Source organism: Columba livia, chromosome 1 (assembly GCF_036013475.1).
Source record: "Columba livia isolate bColLiv1 breed racing homer chromosome 1, bColLiv1.pat.W.v2, whole genome shotgun sequence".
Classification (NCBI taxonomy): domain Eukaryota; kingdom Metazoa; phylum Chordata; class Aves; order Columbiformes; family Columbidae; genus Columba; species Columba livia.
In genome coordinates, this window is record NC_088602.1 from 158,728,664 (window position 1) to 158,753,160 (window position 24,497).

The 24,497-nt window shown below is 37.7% G+C and overlaps 1 protein-coding gene and 1 long non-coding RNA gene across 18 annotated transcripts in view; one reads left to right on the forward strand and one right to left on the reverse strand.

Annotated features, from left to right (window-relative positions):
- Positions 1 to 24,497, forward strand: part of NAV3 (neuron navigator 3) — a 548,370-nt gene that overhangs the window by 257,688 nt on the left and 266,185 nt on the right. For 9 of the 17 annotated variants that reach the window (XM_065041044.1, XM_021285481.2, XM_065041063.1 and 6 more), the window contains exon 1: positions 23,361 to 24,110. The exons of 4 other annotated variants lie outside the window; for them this stretch is intronic. In XM_065041044.1, the coding sequence (XP_064897116.1) occupies positions 23,868 to 24,110 (243 nt within the window). In that variant the 5' untranslated portion in view covers positions 23,361 to 23,867. Of the gene's footprint in view, positions 1 to 23,360; positions 24,111 to 24,497 lie in introns of those variants that run through there. 4 more of the 17 variants (XM_065041089.1, XM_065041148.1, XM_065041157.1 and 1 more) reach the window with 2 other exon arrangements.
- Positions 23,386 to 24,251, reverse strand: LOC135576370 (uncharacterized). Its single transcript, XR_010468072.1, has 3 exons — positions 24,129 to 24,251; positions 23,983 to 24,049; positions 23,386 to 23,522 (listed from the first exon to the last, which is right to left on the reverse strand). It is a non-coding gene; the product is annotated as an uncharacterized LOC135576370 (long non-coding RNA).

Consider the following 24,497-nt stretch of genomic DNA (forward strand, 5'->3'; position numbering starts at 1 on the left):
TGTGAATATCTGCTCTAGATTTCTGAGTCAAACAGTCTCCAATAATTGTAGCTTAACTCTGGTGAGCCTTTTAGGGAAAGATTTAGTGTGACCTAAAAAATTGAAATTGCCACAAGGGTTGATTGTTACTCTGTTTTATTGGTTAATTATTCTGACAATTAAGATATCAGCATCTAATTTGCGGTCTTAATATGCAGGGCTTCAGCTTTCAGCCCTCCTGCACCTTCTTTCTATTCTGCAGTACAGCTATCTACAGAAGAGCTTGTGTGGTATTTGCAGTAGCCCACTTAATAGGAGTTATGTTGTGATAAATCTGGCCTAAGGAAAAAGATTTTTCTCTTCTATGTGGATTAATCTGATCACAGCATTCATATAATAGGTGGAGAACTGCCCCTCCTCCCCCCCCCCCCCCCCCTTTTTTCACATTAAAAAGAAGAAAATAAATCAATCTAAGAGTGATAAAAATCATGACATTAAGAAAAAATATGTACGTTGCTTAGGTTCATTATATGTTGGTAACAGCACTTACAGTGACCCAGAGTTTAATACTGGGAAAATGTGTCCTATTTTTGACATTTGTTTTGCTTTGATCTCTTATTTCCTAGGGATTTTCCACAGCTTCTGTGTCATAAAAGCTGCTTCGCCTGTTTGACCTTAGCAGAAGTCATACAGCAGGCTGCTTTCACAGCCTGAAGTTTCTCCTTTCTTGCACTTTTTGTTAGGCAATCCTTGACTACTTTCACTCTTAAATAAAAATTTTCCAAATTTCCATCCTAAATATCTCCTTCAAAAGAGTAAGAGACTTCTTGTCTCCATCCTTCTTTACTAATCTCAGTTCTATGTTGCCAGTGAACTCATTTTTTTGCCAGAAGACAGAAGATGCTGAATGATATTAGGCAAAATTCTGGCTTTTTTAAACCTAGCTGGAACATATGCAAGCACCAATCCATGGCATTTGTTTTGGACTAATTCCTCAAATTACAAACAAAACAGTTCAGACTATGCTATTTCAGACAGTTCATTGCTCTACTACTCCAAATCTTGCTGGAGATCGTGTACATGTCCTTTTATTTTTTATTATGGCATTATTTATTATTATCTGTCGCCTTGAAATAAATTTCCCGTTATTTCTTCCCATTATTTCTTCCAGTTATTTCTTCTTCTGTGTAGTCTAGAGTAGTAAATTTTAGTGTTAGTCCCATGTCCTAATTGGAAGAAAAGAGATTCTTACAGCTTCTACTTGCCTTCCTGTGTAAACAACACAAATATAGAAGAGAAAAAATGTCAATAATCCGGAAGCAGGTGACCCCACATTACTCTCTGTGTTAATAATGGTTCTGAATATATGCCAAATAGTCTTTAGCAATGTTTTACACATTAACAAAAACAACAAAAAAAGAGAGAGAGAGATTTGGACATGCATATGTTTTTGGAAAAATACAAACATCCTGGATGAGATAACCAAGGAGGTCATTTTGTATTCTGCTGCAAATTCTTGAAATGAAATGCAGCCGTTTTGAATGCTGCTGCTGCCATGTTTATAGAGACAAAACATTCCTCTTGAGAAAATGTGCTAGAGTAGTCCAAATGCATGTCTCCTGCTTGGGGTTTCTGTGAGCACACTTTAACAGAGCTTTCAGGAACCAAGTTATTCCTTTGCCCAGGTAGCATTTTGAAAACAGTTATAGGTGGATAGAATGGCTGTATAGGAATTTATAGTTTAAAGAAGGTGATAAGTGTTTTTTTCCCTTCTTTCTCATGCCTGAATTTTTACTGTCCTGATCCTGAATATGTTACATTCTTTTGCTTATGAAATAAACTAAAGCCAAATTAAACAAAGTTTCTTTGCTCTAAGTTATTTTTAATTTTTTTTTCTCTTTCGTTTTGGACTCTATTGTCCAAACTGTTTGAAATGTTCAGTCCCATTTTATAGCAAAACCACAGTTTTGTAGCTTTTTCCATGGTGAATTACAGATCGGTTTTGCTTGTAAGGATGACAGACATGGACTTGGTTAGATTGTTGTATCTGTCTGAACCTGGGTTCCTTATGTTCCACTCTAGCAGAAACTGACTTGCCAAATATTTTTATTGGCTTGTCACCTTTACTGTTATAAAAACATTTAAATTGAGAATCTATTAAATCCAGATTTTAAAATGCCTGAAAATCTTAAATATGTATTGTGGTAGTGTGTATGGGGATATTTTAGTGAATGTCTGATTTTTCATTAAGTTTTTTTTTTAATTTTCAAAATCACCTCGCCTAATTTAAGAGTTCCTTAGGCACTAGAAATGCTGTCTTCATGAGGGAATGGATAATTAGTCTGAAATATGTAAAAGGTTTCAGCTAAATTTTGTCTCTGAAATGTCAGGGGAGGACATGGTAGAAAGAACTGCCCTTGGAGCAAGATGATCAGCAGTGTCACAGGGAAGGCAAAGAGTCTGGAAGAAAGTCTCTATGAAATGCCAGCTTAGAATTTCAGAATGGGAAAAAAATGTGGGAAGCAGCAAAATCCGACCCGTTTGAACTGAAATGGAAGTTATTGAAATAGAAGTAGAATAAAGTGCAAAATTAAAAAAGCGTCTTTATATTTTGTGGGGCGTATAGGCCTGGATACTTCCTAAAGTTGTGGTAGACTTAACCTCATTTGTAATAACTTGCCAAAACACTGGAGACACATATAGTTCATTAAAACTGAGCCTTTGTATAATATGGCTGAACTTTGCTTTGCAGTACTCTCCTGGAAAGCATTTTGTGCCGAGGGATATGATTAAATGGGATATCCTGTTATAATAACAGAGGTGTTAGTAGTGTTTTTTCTTCCTTCCTGCCACTGAGCTGTCTGTAGGCCTCTGGTGTCTTTTTCTACATCTGTTTACTATATTTGCCATAAAGGAACTGACCATCTTTGACCTGTAGTTATCTTTTATTACTTCATACAAGTCTTTAGATGTAATTCTCTTCTTTTAAAATGACTTGATATAGTTTTGAATTGAAACTCAAGGAGATGGCCTGATAACCACTTAATGACACCAGATGCATGCACTTCTGTTTGTAATGTATTTGGTGTCCAAGATGTTGTATGTGGAAAAATAATAAAATGTAGAGTTTATAAAGCCATTCATTCTTGGACTTGACTACAAACTGCACCTCTGGCCCTTTTTTACAGCCTTATTTTCTAATCTGCCTTCTTTCGGGATATTCCTTTTGCGTTTACAAATCACTTAAACAGATTCTTGCACGACAGTTACCCAGCTTTTCCTGCTGTTTCCACATGCCAAAAAAAGCCCAAAAAACAAACATGCATATGCATCTGAGTTTCTGGATGTGTACTGGAACAATAACAAGAAAATCAGTGATGTGTGTCAGATGCAAAATATGTGTTTCTCACTCTTGAAATACTGGTGCTTATCCATAGTTATCTCACGTACTTTTCAAAATGAAGAATATTTCTTTGAGAGGTTAATTTTTCTCTGTTATTGAAATAATGCAAAGACCCAGAACTATCAACCATTTCGTTTTATAAATGTTGAAAATGTGGCTGACTTTGTTTTTAATTTAAAGCATTAATCTTCAGGAATTTCACACCTAGCTATGAACGGGCACATAGCAGATTAATGCTATCATGCTTATATTCATATTTATTCTTCCTTTGAGTAAGAATTCCACTATTGATCCTAAAAATACAGTTTTTTATTGAGTATCTTTTCTAACTCATGCTGTTGTTTGCATTGGTTCAATTCTAATCACTGTTAAAATGTGTGCATACGTAAAAAATGCATGCATACTTCCTATCTATTGCTGAAAAATAGATTAAAGAAACATGACTACATTTTTGTTAGCCAAATTAACTTAATTTTATATTGCTGGGAACCCAGACACGGCTAAAAACCACTAGACCTGACTGCAGAGGAAGCTGGTGTGAATTTACTTTGGTGCACATTAGAAAAGGCTGAGGAATTCTGTGTTAGTGAATGATCAGCAGATTGTTCTTTGGATCTGCCAGCTGTATCACATCTCTACTTGATGTGATGATAGACCCAACAGGGCATTGCTCCTTGGTAATTAGTATTTGTAACTAGAATGACAGTCTCTGTGGTGTCTGAGCAGTTGAGAGAGGGTGAAGAATCTGGTGCCACAATCTGCTTTTTAGGCAGCATTCTAACCTACCTGTGAATATGTGATGAGCTGTTTCCCAGGATCCCGCCTTTGTGGTTGTCTGGAAATGGAAGTTGTTTGAAATGCGTAAGATGTAGGGAAGGTGAAAAGAGAAGCAGAAAGTTGATGAGAGCTGGGGACAGTTCTGTGTGACACACTAGTGGCTTTGGGAGCTCAGAGCTGCTCCCAAGGCCCCCTTATTTAGGTGGAGCCTTTGTCCATAGATCCACAGTTGGAAATGTCTGTTCCTTTGGAGTAGGGAATGGGAAAGGGTATTTATGTTCTCTTATATAAAAAAAATAATAAAAAATGTTGTTATGATCTGAGTTCCACCTGTGCTCAGGTCTGCCAAGAGCTGCAGGGCACAATGAGGGCCAGCCCTGCTTTGTATGAAAACAGTGATGGAAAACAAATGTTTGACAATATGAGCTACTAAATCTACTAATAAAGTAATTATATTTCTTTAATTATTTTTAATGTATTAACCAAGACCCTGAACTCTGAAGTATTTTAAAACAATCAACAACTTACATGCACTGTTATTTAGCAATCATGTTATTGAAGAGACCTTACATCACTATATAAAACTGATGCTAATGAATCTCAAAATAGTAGTCTTGTCAAATTGTTCTTTTTTCTTTGACATGATCCTGTAGGAGAAATTCAAAGGGAATTTTAAGAGCCCCCAGAAAGATTTAGCTACATAATTCCCGCTAATTAATTGATCTTGCTAAAATTTGCCACCTAAATTATAAAAATGTTAAATAGATAAATAAATGCTTACAGAATCAGGGACTTTGCTTTTGAAATGTATGCATGTTTAGAAGTGTTTGTCTTTGTATTTGGACATTTTTTGCTTTATTATATTTTTTTTTTTTTTTGCTTTCCTTGTGTATTGGTAAATTATCTGTTGAAGGGAAGACTATAATAACATATGAAAAGGAAAGTGATTAATAGTAATTGATTTTTTTTCCATTCTGTTCTGAAGTCCCATGACAAAAATGCAGTGTGAGATGTGATAAAATGAGCAGCCAAGGATTTAGACTTTTCAAAAATATTATCAGTGACAGAATAAAATTTGACTGAACTTACTGAGATGTTGTCCACAAGAAAGACTCAAGGGTAACTTCCCAACTTACAAGAGCAACAATGCTAATTCTTCTTGTTGCCAAAGGCCACTCCTGTACACTACTCCCTTGTCATCCAAACCTCTCCTGAGCCAGAATACATGCTGGTACCAAAACACTGGGTGCTGAAAAGCTTTTTGAATGTTTTGAAGGTAAAGTAGTGGAGCAGGTTGCTTAGCAAAGCTGTAAACCCCCTCTGTAGGAGAGGGTGAAGAAATCACAGAATCACAGAATGTTAGGGACTGGAAGGGACCTCAAAAGATCATCTAGTCCAATCCCCCTGCCACAGCAGGAACACCTAGATGAGGTTACACAGGAATGTGTCCAGGCGGGTTTTGAATGTCTCCAGAGAAGGAGACTCCACAGCCTCCCTGGGCAGCCTGTTCCAGTGCTCTGTCACCCTCACTGAGAAGAAGTTTCTTCTCATATTTAAGTGGAACCTCTTGTGTTCCAGTTTGAACCCATTACCCCCTGTCTTACCATTGGCTGTCACCGAGAAGAGCTCCATCCTCCTGACACTCACCCTTTACCCTCTCTCGACCTACTAACCACCCCCCTTTTAATACACCCCAGGATGCCATTTACCTTCCTGGCCATAAGGGCACAGTGCTGGCTCACAGTCATCCTGCTGTCCATCAGGACCCCAAGTCCCTCTCCCCTACACCGCTCGTCGTTCCCCAGCGTGACTTGATGTGTGTGGCCCACGTACTTAATCCCCCTCTGCACCTGGGGGTTGATCAGATACCCTCTGGAGAGCCCTTTTTAGGTTACATTTCTAGGATTTTTGTGGTGGTAAACAGCCTAACATCTACTCAGCATTGATGTTTCTTAAATTATTAGTATCAGTGGAGCTGAACTATTTCTTGGGTTAAGTGGGAAATTTCCCTAAAGTCCTTAGGATAGACCCACTTTGACTTGTAAATCAATAAGCATTTCATTTAAGGCTGTGGTCCTTAAATACATGGAGTGACAGGAAGTGGAACTGTCCTTCTAGCTAGCGAAAGTAATTTCAGTCCATTGGCCAGACAAAAATGTATATATCATATCAGCAGGTTTTACCACCAGTCATGTCAAGCCAGCTGAGGTTTATATGAATTGCAGTCACAGCGTAACAAATATTCCAGATAGCTTTGTGCTACTTCTGGGCTGATATTTTTGGAACTTTTGTATCCTGAAGGCAGAGAATCAATCAAATAGAGGAAATTAAGAGTGAATTTGTCCATTTGAGCCAAAATATACTGTAAGGACCATCCATAAACAACAACACTCTGAAGGATAAATGTTTGGTAAGAAACTTTGTAGCATCATCCTATATGCCTACAAAGGGAATGGTTTTTAAGGAGTGGGATGTGGATAGAAAACATTAAATGGCTGAAGCACAACTGTAAGTGGAAAAACAGTCATTTGATTTACTTTTTTTTTTTCCTGCTAAATAGATACAAGCTATTCCCAAGATAAAACAAAGTTTCTGGTTTTTATATATGAATAACTTTTGATGTGCATTAATGAAGTTTTCCTATAACCTGGTTTCTTTTAGCCACATAAATTATAAAATACGTTGGTGTTGGTTTGCTGTAATACTCTGGAGCTTAAGTACCCCAAAGAAATCTTAAACATTGAACAAATTGTTTAAATGCAAATAGCTATTGTTGTCAAGTTTGCCCAAGTACAGATATTCCTTTTGCTACCTTATTACTTCTTGGAATTCTGAAAAAGAGTCTTGGATGTGCACACATAATTGCTACATAGTTAACAGTAGATCATCAAAGACATTAAGTGTTGGATAGGAAGCACTTGGTGAACAATTTTCTGTATGGATGAAGATGAGAACTGGAGACTGTGGCTTGATCTTCTGTTGATGTATAAGTGTTCTGCATTGCACATAAAATTGTTAGTCACCAATGAAATGTGGGAGTTTGTTTCAGGGCAATGGCTGTACAGGGGCCAATTATTTGCTTACCAAACACCAATTCAGATTTGTGGGTATGTACAAAATTTGTGAGACTTGATACTGACTTTATACTCTACGAGACTAATATTTCCTTCACAGGAATTTTTACGGCAGCATAATTCTGTTATCCCACTACTGTTATTTCTAAAGGTATTCACCATTTGAATGGTCCCATATGTATAGTGAAGAATAAAATAATAACATTGTCCTTTTATTGCTGTTTGGGCTTGATATTGTGCTTAAGTGAAAGAGGTCTCGTGGTACCTGATGCAGATTATCACAGAAGTTACAGCAAAGAGAGGGTTGTGTTCAGTGCTGGCCTTTAATATCTATATCATGTCTGATTCTTACTTTCATGATGGAAGTCTGTGGCAGTATTGTAAGCTAAGAATTGTCCAGAAAGTTTGGGAGCCATCAATTTAGAGATATATAATACAAGCTATTGACCTAAAGAACTTACAGTCTAAGTGAATGCAAAGGATCCCCTGTCTGTGGCAAGTGGGACCAGTTGCTCCCATCCCAGCTGGTTTTGGATGGAACATAGTCACCATCCATACATCTGGGACCAGTGCATGGACCTCATAGTCTCCGAAGACATCTTTAATGACTAGTGATGTAGGATGCTTCTGCCCATGGCACCACAACTTGGGTTGTGTTTTATAATCGGAGAGTAACATGAAGCTCATGTTATTGACTCTGAGTACACTGACAAGCCTTTTCTAATTGTTTTTATTTTTTTTTTCCAATGCAAGCAAATGAAAAAGAAGGAAAAATTAAAAAAAAAAAAATGAAGTGAAAAAATATGGTTTTACTTTTTAGAAGTGCAAAATCACGGGAACACAAAATATTTGGTTTTGACATGGATAATTGAAACAAATAACAAAAAAAAATTATTAAGTTCACGAAACCGGCAGTGACATGGGGACTTTTTGTAGACAGAATGCGCAGCTTGAGATGTTTCTCCTGGTTCTGACTGGTTCAAGTTTAATTCTGTCTTCTAGAAGGTGTGATCTGAAGCTACATCCTTCATTTATCAGAAAAAGTCATCAGCTATGCTGGAGTCAGATTAGGCAATTTAATCTACCCTTAAAAACAAAACAAAACAGAACAAACAAAAAAAAGCTTGGTTTAGCTTATAATTATGTCCATTTAATCATGAACTTGATTGGCACTGCCAAGGGGAAAAGCGGAAGAGGGCTGTGATGTGAAAGTGGGAATGATGTTGGGGGCAGGAGGACAAAGGCATTAATAGTTTAATTCCTTTTTCTGCAACATTCTTTTTAACTTTGAAACTGTAAACTTGAGTGTCTGAAATCCGGTCATATCTAAGGGAAACTCACAGTATGATCAGTGGAAGGAAACAGGCATTTCAGGAGGTTGATTAGTCTAATCCTCAAACCAGACTTTAGTTTCTGTCTGTTGAGCATAATTACAGCTGGGTCTGGCTTGCTCAGACTTAGATTTATAAAGGTTCGTGAGATGAATCCCTGTTTGTGTGTGTCCTAGAACAGGCAAAATCCCTTCTACTACTTTAATCCTCTTACTCCATGGAGTGATTCATTTCTCTTAGTACAGACCGGGTCTTAACTGGGGCTTCTGCTGCTCTTCTCAAATGCTCCCTTGCCACATTCACTTGTCTCCCCAGTCTTACTATCTGCCTAAAATGAAATCACTATTCCATGGGCTAATGCTGGTCACACAGCTGAAGAAGTAAGTTGGCTTCAAATTGCAGTCCCAATGGTTTTTCAATGTTATTCTTCCACTAAGACATCAAGCACCTCTTGCAGGAAGGGCAGCTGTCTGGGAAGTAATTTGATAGGTTTGCTTTGGGCAAGTTTAGACATGTGTTTTAACATAACAGAAAATGAAGGTCATAATTTGATAGAGACATGTTCTTCTCTGTAACAGATACAACAGACAGATGGGGGAGCACAAGTTTCAAGAGAGACAATTATGATCAATTTGAGAAACATGCATATTGCACAACAGCTGCATGCCAACATCAACTATTCTTTTGCCCTATAGCTGTTCAAAGCTATTTTAAAATTTTAAAATTGTTTTAGAGATAAAAATTTTTTTGTTGGATCTCAGATGTTTTAAGTGCCTTTTTTTTTTTTACACCCTGAAGTAAAACATCTGGAATGTTTTGAAATGAAACACTTTCAAAATTAAAAGTTGAATATTTGGAAGAAATGTAGTGAAGAAAGAAGTTTTTCAGGACCTTTTTTGGCTGTAATTAGTCACTGAAACTAATCACTGCCTGATTTAAAATGTAGTTTAAACAGGTCAGTTTGAAAGAAGAATTTTGAAAGAGATCAAAGTAGTTTACAGACAAGAAGACAGAGTGAAAAATACTTACAAAAGTAAAGAAGGAATAATTTTCTCCTAATAGTTTTCATGCTGAAATGTAATTTCTTAAATATATTTTTACCTAGCTTTTATTGAAACATTTCATTTGTTGCCATCTTTCTCCTTATATTTTTACAAATTCTATTTGTCAAGTCTTACTTAAAATTTAAAACTATGGTGGTTGTATGGCTTCAAAGTTGGAGGAATATCTAAATTTATTTCCCAATGAAATCACCATTATGTGAAATATAACAGTCCATGCTTTTACAGTTATTTATTAAGTGTTCAGTATGTATTTATTTCCCAGTGGATAACAACCAAACATTTACTCTGCTTGCATACTTGTAAGTGGAAAGTTTATTTCTTCTATGACAATTTTTCTGGCTTTCTTGGAGAAGCAACTAACATATATATTATGGTAGTAGTTTTTAATTGTTACAGAACCTTCTTGGAAATGTGGGAGAACTTAACATTTCATGCATTTTCCTTTCTTGCTTTTGTGCTTCAAATGACAGTGAACAAATAAGCCAAAGCGTCAGACTGGGCTACTGCCCTATATCTGCAAAGCTCTTACCAGGTTTGACTTGCAAGCTCCACTTAATGTCTTGAAATAGATATGTCTGTAGAGTCTGCATCTGATGACTGAGCTGCTCCTGATGGCAATGAGATATGAGTATGCACTGGAGCTACAGGTTCAAACCCTTAGGAAGCACATTATGCTAGTGTACAGCTGAAGGCTACTTGTATGCCTTAGCTTATTTAAATACAATTGATCTCGTGTATTTTAATCTATACCTCATCATCTTTGACTTAATTTGAGAAAGAAAATTATAAATAGCTCATTAAGTATGGTAATTTATGGATACACCAAACAAACTGTCTAAACAAACGATTGTTTTAAAACAGCTTGTGATACAAGCAGAAAAAATATCTGGTGACTGTCTGTTCTCCTCTTTAAGAGCTGCTTCTTAATAAAACCTTGGATGTAGTATTGAATCTTTAAAGAAAAAAAATATGGCAAGTAAGGAATTTTTTAAAAGGGGAAAGAAAACCAAGTATTAATTTCAACCTGGACCCATAATAATTGTAGGGTACATTTTCAAATCTATATAATTTAGAGCTTTAGAAGGATTGGAAAGCAGCTTAAGTCATAGAATTTTTGACTGAAATGCAGTCATGGGCTATGCATAATAATCTGGATTTTTTCCTGCATCGATCAGCTGAAGGACAGTAGGATGGGTAATGATGAAACTGTCATAGAATCCAGATCGTGACTCATAAATGCCCCTTACTGTAAGTGTAAGAATACATTAGTACTGTTTGCTAGTTTTATACAAAAGTATATGAATGAAATTATCATGAAAACAAAGAATGGCCATAACATTTTTTACATGAATGGATGGATGGTTGGAGGGACAGCCTATCATCTTGCTTTTCCTACAGGTTGATACTTTTTCTTAGTATCTGCTCTGCTCCATCTGCATTCTACTGGCTAAAAGATCACAATCACAACCATTTTGTTTTCATTGTAGGTGTGATAGTTTGCTGGTCTCCTGTTTCACAGTTCATATCTCTTGTAACAGACTGGTCTGTTAGGCAATGGTAAGGAATCACCAGCAAAATCTGGATGACATCTCTTGCTCCCACTATTCCCTAGGGAACCACAGGCTCTTTTTTTTACTCTCTGTACAGCTCTTTGGGTCCTGGTCTGTGGCTGTGACTTCTATCTACTACAGAAACAAACAGAAAAGGAGTATTAAGGTTTGCTACTCTTTACATTGCTACTGTAGCACAGTCTCATCTGTATCAAATCAATAGCTATAAGAAGGTTTCTAATAAATTTCAAAAAGACTCTGGGAGCCCTAACTTTCGGGTAAAATTTCTGGGTATGGGATTTGGGCACTGGAAGACATATGAGAATAGAAGTTTTGCTTCTGTCATGGCAAAAAAAAAACAGTGGCTTCTCTTAGTGATATTCAGGAAAGAAGAAAACCAACATGTTTATATGGATTCAAAATAATTTCAAAAGCATCTGAGGCTCTCAGGTTCTAAATACTTTCATAATTTCTCAGACTAGCACTTTCAAAATAATGTTCACTGATTCAGTTCTGGGCAGCAAGTCTCAGCCTTTAAAATAACCCTCTGCCATTCAAAAGATATTTTTCCATTCACAGATGAGTTTTGACTTTAAGTTGGCTGCCCGTAAAATAAGAGAATTTGAATAAATAAATTTTTAAAACCAGCCTTGATAAATTTTTTAATCAGTTCAGAAGAACTTCCACTTAAGCCAAATTTGTTTCAAAGACTTTATAGATGTGATGTTGAATAGTTTGGCCTGCCAATTTAAGCAAATCTCATAATGGTCCTAAAGTTTCTACCACCCCCACTAAATTCTACATTTTCTTTGAACTGATATACATAAATGAATAATATAACCCCAGCTTCTGAGTACTTGAGTGAGAACTATTGAGCACATGTGGCCATTGAAGTCTATGGAAAGATTTCTGTCTGTGGAAAGATTTTTGTGGAAATTGGGCTTGGTTCTTTGGTTCCCGGAGACCGCTGCAGCTAGGGATGGATTTTCCCCCTCCCTTTCATTGAAATCAGTGGCAACTGATTACTCAGAGACCTTTAAAATTCTGGCCTTTCAACAGCCTGACTTGAAGTCTTCTAAGGAATAGTTTGGCTGTCAGATTTTGCTTTCATTTGTACTATGTAAACCCAGATATAATTAGTGAGAACTTGAGTGGGCTAGGCTGAAGTCTGAAATGACTGGAGATATTCACACCCAGCTGAGGGTATGATCCAAAAGGTACTGTGCTAAGATTTGACTCACTTTGTCTCCGTTTCCTGTTGGGAAAGTCTCCTGTTGAATTTTATTTTATTTTTTTTTTTTTTTTAATTGAAACCAACTGTCTTTCATCAAAGCGGGGAAAAGTGTGGGATTCTTGAAATCCCAGATCAAAGAAAAGCAATTCTCCAGTCCCAGTTGGACAATGTTGAAATTTCTGAGCTCCAGGTACTTTGGAGTTATTTGGACAGACAGGGTGGGTTGAAGCCACTGGCATGCACAAGCATGTGTGACCTTTCTGGCTTCTGTGGATAGGTTGGCTTTATCAGCAAAATTGTTTCAAACAAAAACTCACTGGGATAAATTCTTAAACAGAAGTTGTAACACAAATAGGATTCGTATTTTGGTAAATCTAACAAATGGTTGCATGTAATATAAACCATATTTTTTTCCTGCTGGAGGAAAACTCAGTGTAATTAATTGAACTTATACCAGGGATAAAGATCACCCAAAGCATAGAGAGTAAACTTTATTTAAATGATTTTCGTTTGTGATAAGTTGAATGATTACAAACAGTTGCGTAACAATTTTAAAAATACAGATTTAGAGAACTTTTTGAGCTGCCTGCTAATCAAACTCAGAACAGTCTAGAAATCAATAAATTTAAAATAATAGTAATAAAAAGGTCTGCAGCCTTGAAAAAGAGCTGGACAGTCATGCTCGCTTCCTGTGTCAGCACTGAAAAACACTACTATACTGTTCTTAAAGATTTTCTCTGGAAAGAAAAAGAAAAAAAAGAAGCTTCTTTTGATATTTACATTCTCAGTAGTTACATTTTCCCTTGATTTGGAAGTAAAATGTTTCCAGATATGATGTGTTGAAAATTCCAAATATTTATGATGTCAACTTGTAGAATAGCCTAAAGGAAAAAAGAAGGTTAGGGTAAAGAACTGGAATGTTCGCAAGTGTGTTGGAGGATAGAAATCTTAAACAGTGTAGTATTTATGAGCAACCAAAAGACTACATTCTGCTCTCAATTACTCTGGCATAAATCTAGAATTACCCATTGCAAGTTCAAAGTTTTTGCTGCAGATTTACACACATATAACGAGGAACAGAGTTCAGTTCTGTAAGGGTGGGAAAATCAATTTGGCCAGATTGTAACTAGCCTGGAACTCAAGCTCTAATCACAGAAAGAAACCTTTTCCAGGTCAGATACCAGACTGTACATTGTGTATCTCTCTTTTTGCACACACTTCCCCCCGCGCTCTTTAGCTAACATATTGAAGCAGTAGCACCCTATGGCATTGGGCGTTGAACTGCTTCAGCTTTATCATGTAAGGCAGAATTAAAGTGCTGGGATATGGTAGATGCAAGAAAATCCAAAAGAAGAAGGGCAATATGAGCAAAAGTTCCCAGATTATAGTTTGAGAGAGTAGAGACTTGTAAACAGTGGTGGGAGGGCTCAGGGAACCATGGGAGAACAGTAAGAGGGAAAGGAGACTTAGAAACAAAATCTCATATTGTGGAACACTGGGAAAAGGAGAAGTCTTCCAGAAATTAAAGTAGGTTTTAGAAAAGACCAGAATCTTTTAACCTGTTGTTGGGGTGCTCAGTGTTACTCAGGTGGTTTGTAGTGCAGAAATTGTAATGCTGTGCTATGATAGATTCTGAAAAGAAAATTAAAATACTGCCTGCACATCTTGTTCTTATTCTGGAGAAGATTCTCTCCCTGGGTGCAGGGAAGGGAATGGAATGAAAAATAAGACTTTCAAAGAGAGTAAATGAAAACAATAAAAGGATAAAAAGGAATAATGTATGGAATCTAATTATACCTTTTCTAAATGTAGAGAGAGAGTCTGTACTAGTATGTCTCAGACTTGGCTGAAAGAAGTAGCTGGAATTATGCAGTTTTGTACCAGCTGAAAATCTTCCTGGGTCTGTCAACAGTTATTGAACTGTTGGCTGTGGTGCTGCATGAATTTGTAACGAAGACATTTTCTGTAGATAATGGTCTCTGCCTTTGTCAGCATTGAAGGTGTGTATACCACTGCTGACATTTTCACTAGTGGCTGTAAATATTTGCTGATTTTTAGCTGACAGTATCTATTTAAATGGATGCCCCACTTAAATAACCCGTTTGGTCTCTCTTCTGCTTTTGATAAAATGGTGCTTTCTTCATAGCTTATCCTAGGATCATTGTAGGTGGAGCAAAATTATTTTGGCTTTTTATTTTATTTTTTAATTTGTGAATGCTGTTGTTGCATTTATGGCTGCCATATGCTTGTTGCATATGTCAGTTCTAAAAGCCCTACTGATGGATGAAAGCTGGGAGAAGAGTTTTATCATTTGTCTCCCATCTAGCACTTTTCTTGCACTTGAAGGTAAGTCCAATATAATAAATAATCATAGCCTCCTTTTCTTTTTTTTTTTTTTTAACATGCTGCATCTGTCAGGTAATATTTCTCCCAAGTATGCTGAGAAGCAGGAAGGAAGCATCGAACATTTGCAGGATTTGAAGTTATTTCTGACAGCTGTGTCCTATTGAGTATTTTTTGTGTGTGTGTGTGAAAGATAAAACAACCCAGGTGAATTGCTCAAAGGACATTAATGACTGTCAGACATATTAAACCTGTGTACTCATATGTACATAAAGATACGCACAAAAGATACAGTCATGCATCTATAGACAGACTGGCAGTAAGAAAATATAATTTGCTGACTTGAAAAGCTGCTGTTGTAATGTGCTATCAGATTTCTGTTAAGATGGCACAAGGTATATGGTGTAGTATAGGTGGGAGGTGTTTGCTAACGAGAAACAGTCGTTCATCCTTGACACTTATTGATCAAAACCTGCAAGGCCTGGTCTAGCAACATACAGAATCCATCTGAGCAGTTGGCCTGGAGCATGCTCTGATTACCGCAGAATGGAGCAAGGCTCCAGGCTAACCTTAGGAAATGTTCACATATGTCCAACAGGAGATGAAGGCATATGGTTGAGGTTTCTAGTCCATGTTGTTGGACAAATTTGTATTTGAAGCAAAAAGCACCCACTTACAGATAAATCCTACATGGTTGAGGTTTTTCATTAATGGACACACAAAGCTTGTCTGCTTGATATTTTGTAGGTAGAGGTAAGAGACCGTCTCTGACAGAGCTTCAGGCTGGCCAAGCATAATCCAAGGGGCATGATGATAATCTTTGGTGAAGAAACACTGCTAAAAAAATGTGGATTCTATATAGTGATATTCTAACTCCTCAATCAGAGCAGGCAAATAGCATAAAGGCATGGGCAGAAAGAGCATGTCTTATCAAAACAAAACCAAAATCCTAATGTGACTTCAAGGTACTTTACAATATGTGTTCTTCAGCTAAGAACTTGAGATCCAAAATAGCAGTACTGATCAGAGCAAGGATCCATCACTCAGTATCCTCTTTCTGACCATGGCAGTAGAAGATGTGCAAGGAAAGTCTATGGAAATGGGGCATATAGAATCACAGAATCATTTAGGTTGAAAAAGACCCTTAAGATTGCCGAGTCCAATCATAAACCTAACACTACCATGGGTCATAATGCTTCCCCCAGTACCCTCATCCAGCATTAGAGTAAGGTACGTGACAGATTTTCTGATGGTAGTTGTGGCAGGTAAGGCGATATAATGGTGATCTTGTAAGTCTTCGCCAAGAACCGCAATGTTTGTCCATACTTTATGCTGAAATGTTAAGTTTAACATTGCAAATCTTACCTTTAAAATGCTTGTTGATATCTCCTGGACTAGTGCAAATCACAGGAAATGATGGATAAATATGAAATATTTATGCAGTTAAAGAAAATGAAAATAATGTTGGTATTGTAGGAAGACTTACTTGATAAAAAAATTGGTTAAAATGACTGTCTGCAAAGAGCAGCAGGAAATCAAAACCATGTCTTGAATCATATTTCTATATTGATAAGCAGTGAGGAATAACAGGCCATATCATGCAATAGTTGTACCCTACATCAAGGTACAAGGAAGCAGATGGGTAGAGGTGGTTTAGCTGGAACAGCAGGTATTATAAATTGTGGGTGATGCAAGTCAGCATTGAATGACTACAGTCTCAAAGCCAGAAGGAACCAGACAGTAGATTGTGAGTCAGAAGTGGTCCTCCAGCTGCAGAGCAGCTCACACTTGTTTAAGGTCAAATATCAAAGCTAGTCCCTGAAAATCTATCCATCTTTGTTTTTCTGAAGTAATCTTTAAGTACTAATGTATTGCTCTATATTTTTGAAACACTTAATGCTAACCTTTCACTCCTAACCATTTCCATTGTTATTAAAAAAAATGTTATTTTCTTCACTGCTGTCTATATACACTTTTGACAGAGCAAGTTTTCTTCATATCTTCCAAACTCTCTGTGCTGTAATTTCCATTGACTGCAGGGGTATCTGCTGGTGATAGCAAAGCTGATTGACTTCAAAGTCTCTTACTGTTGCCGCACTTGGCCAAGAGTCTGCTCATGACTGTAGCAGATGTTTCTAAGCTTTTTTTTTTTTTCCTAAGTTGCCTTTTTCCTTTTTTTTTTTTTTTTTTTAATAGATCAATGAGAACCTTATGGAGCAGTTTTTTCACTTCAGTCCTTAAGCAAATGCCAGCAGCCAGCAAAGCTATGATTTTGAAACCTTCTATCAGATCTAGAGTGCTCGTAAGAGGAAAGTTCCCCCTTTCCAGCAGGTGAAAGTGTATGTTTGCCCCTCTGCCAGCTACCTGATGGCAAATAATCAGCAGATTCTTGTTTAGTCTCAGATTCTTTATCTTAATGGGTTAGTTTTTACAGTTTCTTAGAAAATTTCACAGTAGGTTTCTTCTCTGAAGAAATTTTGGATGAAAGTTCTGAGTAGACCACACTTAGTATTAGAAGTCAGAACAGATTTGATTAACCCACAAGAATTGCCAACTTCCTTCTCATCTAATTAGGACTTATGAATGTCTTTTTAGCATCACAAAATATTCCATCAAGATTTTAGGTTGTGTGCACACTGGGGGAATTTTTTTCTAGGGAGAAGTGTGTTGAGAACAGTTGTGATCAGAGAGGATTGGTTTTGGGGGGGAACAAAAGATAATTTAAACCTTAGTCAAAATTTCAAATGGAGCAAAGCTACTTCCATTAATAACATTAATAAGAACAGCCCAGGAATTCTGTTCCTTACCACTTCCACTGAAAGCGATGTTATAGTTTAAGAACTTAATCACGCTTTCTATAAATGTTTTTGTGGTGTCTACCTTAGACATTTCTGCATTAACTCTAGAGAGAGCTGGAACAGTCTCAAATACCCTGAGAAGGGAGGGAAGTGCTCTTTAGGCAATGCAGCACTGAAGTCATGTACCCATAATGTATTCTAAGACAGAAGGACGTAGGGCAAGGGAGACTTGGAAACAGTAACTCACCACAGCCCAGCAAAGGTGATACAAAGCCAGAAATCCTTTCAGAGACAGAAATCCGGATGGCGAAGAGGGCAGAGATGCAAGAGGGAGAAGGTACCTGCCAGTGGCAAGAAGGATGCTGGAGATGCCAATGTGGCTGCTGTGACACACTGTGCCCTGAGAGGGTTTGTAAATGCAAAACTGAGGAAACAAGGAAGAAAGGAAAGAAAAGCTGGCACGTCAGTTTCCAGGATGAATATAGTATTTCAGACCACTTTACACAGATTGAAATAACTGGGGCAGTTACCTTGTTAGCTGTAGTTAACAGCACCTTTGAGGCTTCACCATTTGTTGTTTGGTTCATTTACTTAGAGCGGAACAAATGGATTATCCAATTTTTGTTTCTTTTCCTCTTCTACCTCCCAAATAGGAAAGCTGATGCTTTCATTAAGCTTTACCAGCTGGCTGTATGGTCTAGTCACTAGGTCAGTATGTAAATACTTACAAAGTGTGTTCAGTTGCTGTTAGTCCTTTCTTATCCCTACAAAATTTTTGTTTACATGTCCCAATCCTATAGTATTTAAGTTGATTCCTTTTAGACAAATACTTCATGATTAAATGTAGTGTGTAGGAAAGAGAAATAATTATGATTTTTAACCCACACAGATATATAAACCAAAAAATATCCCTACGCGAGAAAAAGAGTACTGAGGCCCTATTTAGACTTGGGAGGCTCATTTAGCATCATGGTTCCACTTGATTATATTTTATTAATAATATATCTTACATACTTCACAAGGAGCTATGGTACTAAATTATGCATAAAGGTTTGAAACCAAGGTGCTGCTAACATACAGCGTGAATAAACATAATAGAAGATGTGTCACTTTTATCAGTTAATTAATTCAAAACCATAAACTCCTGGCTGAGCTTTGAAGGGCCAAATTGTTCAGAGGATAAAACGATATCTTTATTTAAAAGTTGTCCTCTTTGAAAAACTTCCTCAAACATTCAGCCAAAGCAGAAGGATTTCCTTTAGGAAGCCGGATGCACCTTTTTCTGTGACTGTAGCTGGGCTTTGGGTTATATATCTTTGGGAATTCCAAACTGTTAAGAAAAACAATAGCAGTTCACTCAGCAGAGTTACATACTTGCACATAGGATTAAATACGTGTTACATTTCTTACTTTGAGACTAAATTACTCACCTGACTTCTGTGATAACAGAAATAATGTCAGTAGAATTATGCTGTGAATGTAAGAGCCGAACAATTTGTCTCAACATTATCTGACAAATCGAACATACGTTGTTACACTAAACACACACAAAGTGCTTCTTACTTTAGATCAGCATTAATGTGTTATAAAAGTTTAAGCCTGATTTACCTGTGTTCATTAAACAAATTATAGAAGCCTGTTCAGGTACCTTTAGTATTTTAGTATTGTTGTTTGCTTTTTCAATAGTTCTCTTTCCCCAGCTAGGGAGATCTTTCTGCTTCACCTGAAATGAGTGCTCAGAAAATTGTGTGATTGTATCAGCACATTCAGGCTCTTTTCAGAAGTTGTCCTGTCTCACATAAGCTACAGACACAGCTGTTACACCAGTGGGATGGAGCAGGGAGACAGCTCAGAACAGCCCTCTGCAGTCTCTGCACCCCTGACATTTCCTGTTTGACCCTGGACACATGCAACAGCTTCCTTGTCGAAGATCATAGACCAGAAGGAGCAAACAAATCTCTTGGCTCCACTTTTGAGGCAGGTGTCCCCTCTCTTGATATTTCCTGTGGTCTGGGAGACACAACCAGCTGTCGGTTCAGTTCGTGCGAGCAGTTTGTCTGAGGGCTGGGGGTACAGAAGGGGAGCAGCCTTCATGGGACTCAGTCTGGCATCAGATGCAATGAAGGAAAGGCAATTTATGCTGGGGTGCTGTGCTGTGAATGGTTATTACCATTAAGTCTTTAAAACAAAAAATCACTTTAATATTACAACAGACAGATACCTTCTTTTAAGAGATGGCTTGGATTTCAGGTGTGTTTACTCTTGTTATATTAAATAAATATTTCAGCTTTTTCTAGGATGTTCTAGATTCTTACACTGAATGCATACATACGGTCTTACTTTGAGGTACAGATCATTCATCTAACTCATAAAAAACATGCTTTCCTTGGTGCTTTTAGAGTCGTGATTTACAGCCAGATTGTAATAATTTTTAATCTTTGTTGGCTGAAGAAATGGTCCTGCCTTCAACATTTTGCTGGAACCGCCACTGCTGTCGACAAGACTACTAAGAATTGTGTTTTGACCTTTGCTCTGTTTTCCCTTCTTTTGATCTCTCTTTCCTTATCTAACATCCCACTTGCAATGTTCCCCTCTGTTTTTTTCCACAGCTCAGTTGTCTTCTAACTTTGTCGTAACTCTCTAACCTTTCCTGCACAACTTCATTGTTTCCCTTGTTTCATGATCTGTGTTCATCCTCCTGCATCCTGAATCCAGAAGATGTCTCCTACTTGCCTGGCTTAAGGATGCCTAAGCTGATAAATGTCTAAGCAGGTAAATTAGAAACCTACAGGTCCTCTCACTGTACAGTCTTTAGCCTGACCTGTTTCTTTACAATCCCTTTATAGATATGTCTGTATCAGCTTCATGTAACCAAGTGAAGATATGTGTCCCTTGTTTTTGTCATCCATATCTTTTTACTCAATACTTTCTCTATCCTCCCTTTTGCCCCTTGAATGTTGATTTCATGCAACCCCAGTTTATAGCCACTGCTTGCAACTTCTCCACCCCTGAATTTTCACAGGTATTCCTCCTTTCTGTTCGCACACTATTGACACATATCTAAATCATCCTAACTCCTTCTTCAGATTCTCCCTGGCAACTCTGCTTAATGGCCACTTAGGTCCCCACCCCAGAGATACTGAGGACAACCCTGCCAAACTCACTTTGCCAGTGTGATCCCTAGCAAGGTTCTTGCCCTTCTTTGAAGCTTCCAGCTCTGTCCTTTCCTCATGGTTATACCTTGTTCCCCCCATTAGAGAATCCTTGTGGGCCCAGAAGACTTTTGCATATGGTGCCATCCCCTGCCTGTCCAGCTCCACTGCCAGCACCTGCATCTGGTGTCAGTTTGTGCATGTTGTCTACAGATGCTTTATCCTCTGCTTTCCTGTTTGCATGGAAAACACTACTGAAGCTTAGCGGTTAAATATTCTTTTCCCCTGATATCCTTCATAAAACCCACATTTATCATGAGGTACACAAAAGCCTTTCAAGTGAAAAATGGAGCCAAGTGATTTCTAAGGACAGCAGATGTTTGTTTATTTGTCTTTCCTGTAGAATTAGAATGAGAGTAAACAAAAAAAGGAAGATGAGGCTTGCAACCAGGCTTGTAACCGCATTGGTACCTACAGAGTATTGTTATTGTTTTCCTCCATTACCTTTCCAGTTCCTGCAAATAATCTGGTAGACTTTTCTTTGTATCTTCAGTACACAAGAAGCACTTCTGGGTTTTATCCTTGTAAAAATTCTAATAAAGTGGGGTTCTGAAGTTGATGGCCTTGTCCTGGTACTAGCTTAAAAGTCATAATATAATTGATTATTATCTTGAAAGAGTAATAATTATTTTGAAAGAGTGACACCAGCTTCACATCATTGTTTCCAAACCCAGTTGGTTACGTATTACAGATTACTCCCTCCTGGTAAGCTTGCTTACTTATTACTTTTAGGGTTTCTGTGCTGGGAAAATGGGTTGCAAAAGAGACTGTGGGTATCATGACCTCATCATTCATATTCAAAAGAAGAACAGCAAGATTACCATAATGCATTACTTTGTAAAATTATAACCCTGAGAAGCAATAAGATTCAATTACATGTTTTTGGCAAAGTTCTTTTTAAGAAAGTATCTGTCTCATGACTCTGTTCTTTGTCTTGATCATTGGTTAGCAGTCCTCATGAGGATTTTTCATCTCCTTAAACCTTGCAAGAGATAAATCCCTCTTTTCCTGTTGTCCAATTCAGCCTTTGCATATGTGCACTTTCTAAAGTGTTAACTGTTAACAGTTGTGCCTAAGAAACCTAAATTCCTTACACAGCCACAGTGCTTTATGATGCTGGAGAACAAATGCAGACCGCACAAGGAGCTTTTCTTCCCCTTTGCTCTGCACAAGACCTGAAAGGTCACACCAAACAAGAATATTCCACTCGTTGAAGTGAAGTGATGGATCCTGTGGGCTGAACTTGTCTAAAGGCAGAGCAGTTACCTTTGTGCAGTCTTGCATAAAGCCCATTGTAACCACTGTTAAAGGTGGCAAAACCAAAGAGAAGATAAGCAAAGGATGCTGACATGGGTTTGCTGTTACTCCGTACGTACACTTCAAAACTCGGGAGATTCCTAAATCAGGTCACATTCACTCCTACAAACTAGAAACAAGAATGGAATAGTTTTTAAGCCAATATAGAGAGTTGAATTTCTGACAGCTGTGTGAGTGTGATCCCTGTAAATGAAGAGAGAGGATATTGCTGCGTATTACAGTTTTATTCTGCAAAATGATTTCAAAGGGTGATTTGAGAGGATCCTTTTAGTCTGCTTCTCATTTACGTGGTTTTCTTTTCAATGTTTTTTCTAACTTCTGCCATCCTTAATTAGAGAACTTAGAAGTCCAGAAGGCTCTTATTTTCTCTTGGGCTTATATCTATATTGCTAAGAGTACTATTTGGGGAAGGTATAGTTAATACCATGTAGGATATGAGTGGCAGAATAGGATTCAGATCATCCTATCTCTCTGTGTTTTATTATGGAAGAGGCAACAAGAAAAACATGTGGAGCATTTTTGTCCATAATTTTGGGTGATAAAATCCTATAGTAGTTTAACGTTGTGGCATTTCTGAACATTTTTTTCCTAATACCACAGTTTAAAGTAGCTCCCCTGCTATAAGATTTTAAAGCAAACAAATTTAGATTGTCATTTTAAGTAATGCTGCTCAGCAATTTGCATTGTCCATCGTGACTCATTTTATAGTCTGCTCTGCTTGCCTGTCTGTCTGTATTACCATGTACAAGGATCTGAGGTTGCCAGCAAGAATATTTCTGAGCAACAAGCAGAAATGATGTGTTGGACATGGACTTCATGGACCTTTAAATGTTTCTAGAAAGGGAAGTGTTAACATTGAATAGATGACGTTAGTATCACTGCCAAGAAAGAAAAAAAAAAAAGAACCCTGAAAAACTGTATGGACTAAAACTTCTAACAATGCTCATGATTTTCCTATATCCTGCTCTGTGCTTTTGTATGGATTTTTCATAGCACAGGCAGACGTTACCCACACTGTGATTCAGCGTCTGTTCCTAGCCATGCTCTTGCAAGATTTTAACCTGATTTCATGGGAGGAACAGGGAATGAAACACCGTAGCTCATGGTTGTCAGCAGTGAAAAATAGCCAGGAATCAGACAAACAGCTTCATTGCTGAGATTATTTCCGGGATAGAAACTCTTCCAACAGCTGTTTGCTTTGGCTACTACTCAGGTCCTTTTTTTTTTTTTTTAATCAGAAAAAAAAAAAAGAGGTTTGCTTTTTTTTTTTTTTTTTTTTTTTAAGATGTGGGCTGGTTATTTATGTAGTCAGGAAGAGGTCTCTGCTTCTAGTGTTGTGGTCTCGGAGCTGTTTTGACAGTTGGAGTACGGGGAGGTTTCATCTCTTCTCTCCCTCCTTTTCTCCCATCCTTCATTCACTTAACGCGCAGACTTGGAATGCTGGAGGAAGAAGAGAAAGCGAATTTATGAGTTCTTTACTCCCAGACAGGCAGCTCTGTGGCAGTTACCTTCAAGAAAAGTTCACGCCCCAAAGGAGTGTTTAGTCTTACAGAGCCACTGACTCACGGAGCAGCGTGTGAGTGGCTGCGAGGGAGAAGGGGAGAGATGAAGGAGAAGTTTTTCTTCCTTGTGAAACTCGTAATATTATTGTTTTAAGTCATTTTTTTAAAAGATGACTACTACTTTTGTTTAAACTATTTGTTCTGGAATTGCTGAAGCTGGAGTCTACTAGACTGAGGTCAGGAGCATTTTCTTTGGCAGAAAGAAGATACTTTTATAGAAGCCATGCCTGTGCTTGGGGTTGCCTCCAAGCTCAGACAGCCAGCCGTAGGGTCAAAGCCTGTTCACACTGCCCTCCCGATACCCAACCTTGGCACCGCCGGCTCGCAGCAGTACTCACCAAAGTCTTTGGAGCTTACAGGGGCGGAGAGCTCAATGCTTTCTTGTCAGCTTACCTTCAAGTCAACCTGTGATTTTGGAGAGAGGAGAACGCTTCAAGGAAAAACCCAGGAGATCGAAGATAGCAAGGTTAGTTGTAAACTTTACCTGCAGATCTCGGTTCTCAGAAAATGTTGATGTGCTCAGACCAAAATCTGATAGGAACCTACTGCATGCAGAACTTGGGTGTAGCTGAGTAAATAGACTTTTGCTGTCATCAGTGAACTTGTATAACAGCCTTGGGAATTTGTTTTGCTCAGAGCTGCTGTTTGAATAACTATTCAGTTTTTAAATGTTAGTGTTAAAGGCGTTCACAGATGCATTTTGATAAGGATCAGTAGAATCACAAATAGAGAAAAATCATTCCAGCATTCAGTAAGCAGAGCAATGACATGACAGTACTTAAAAAAGAAAAAAAAAAAAAAGAAATTTTGGCTGCCTCATATTATATTATGAAGCTTTAAAAGAGCTCTCACG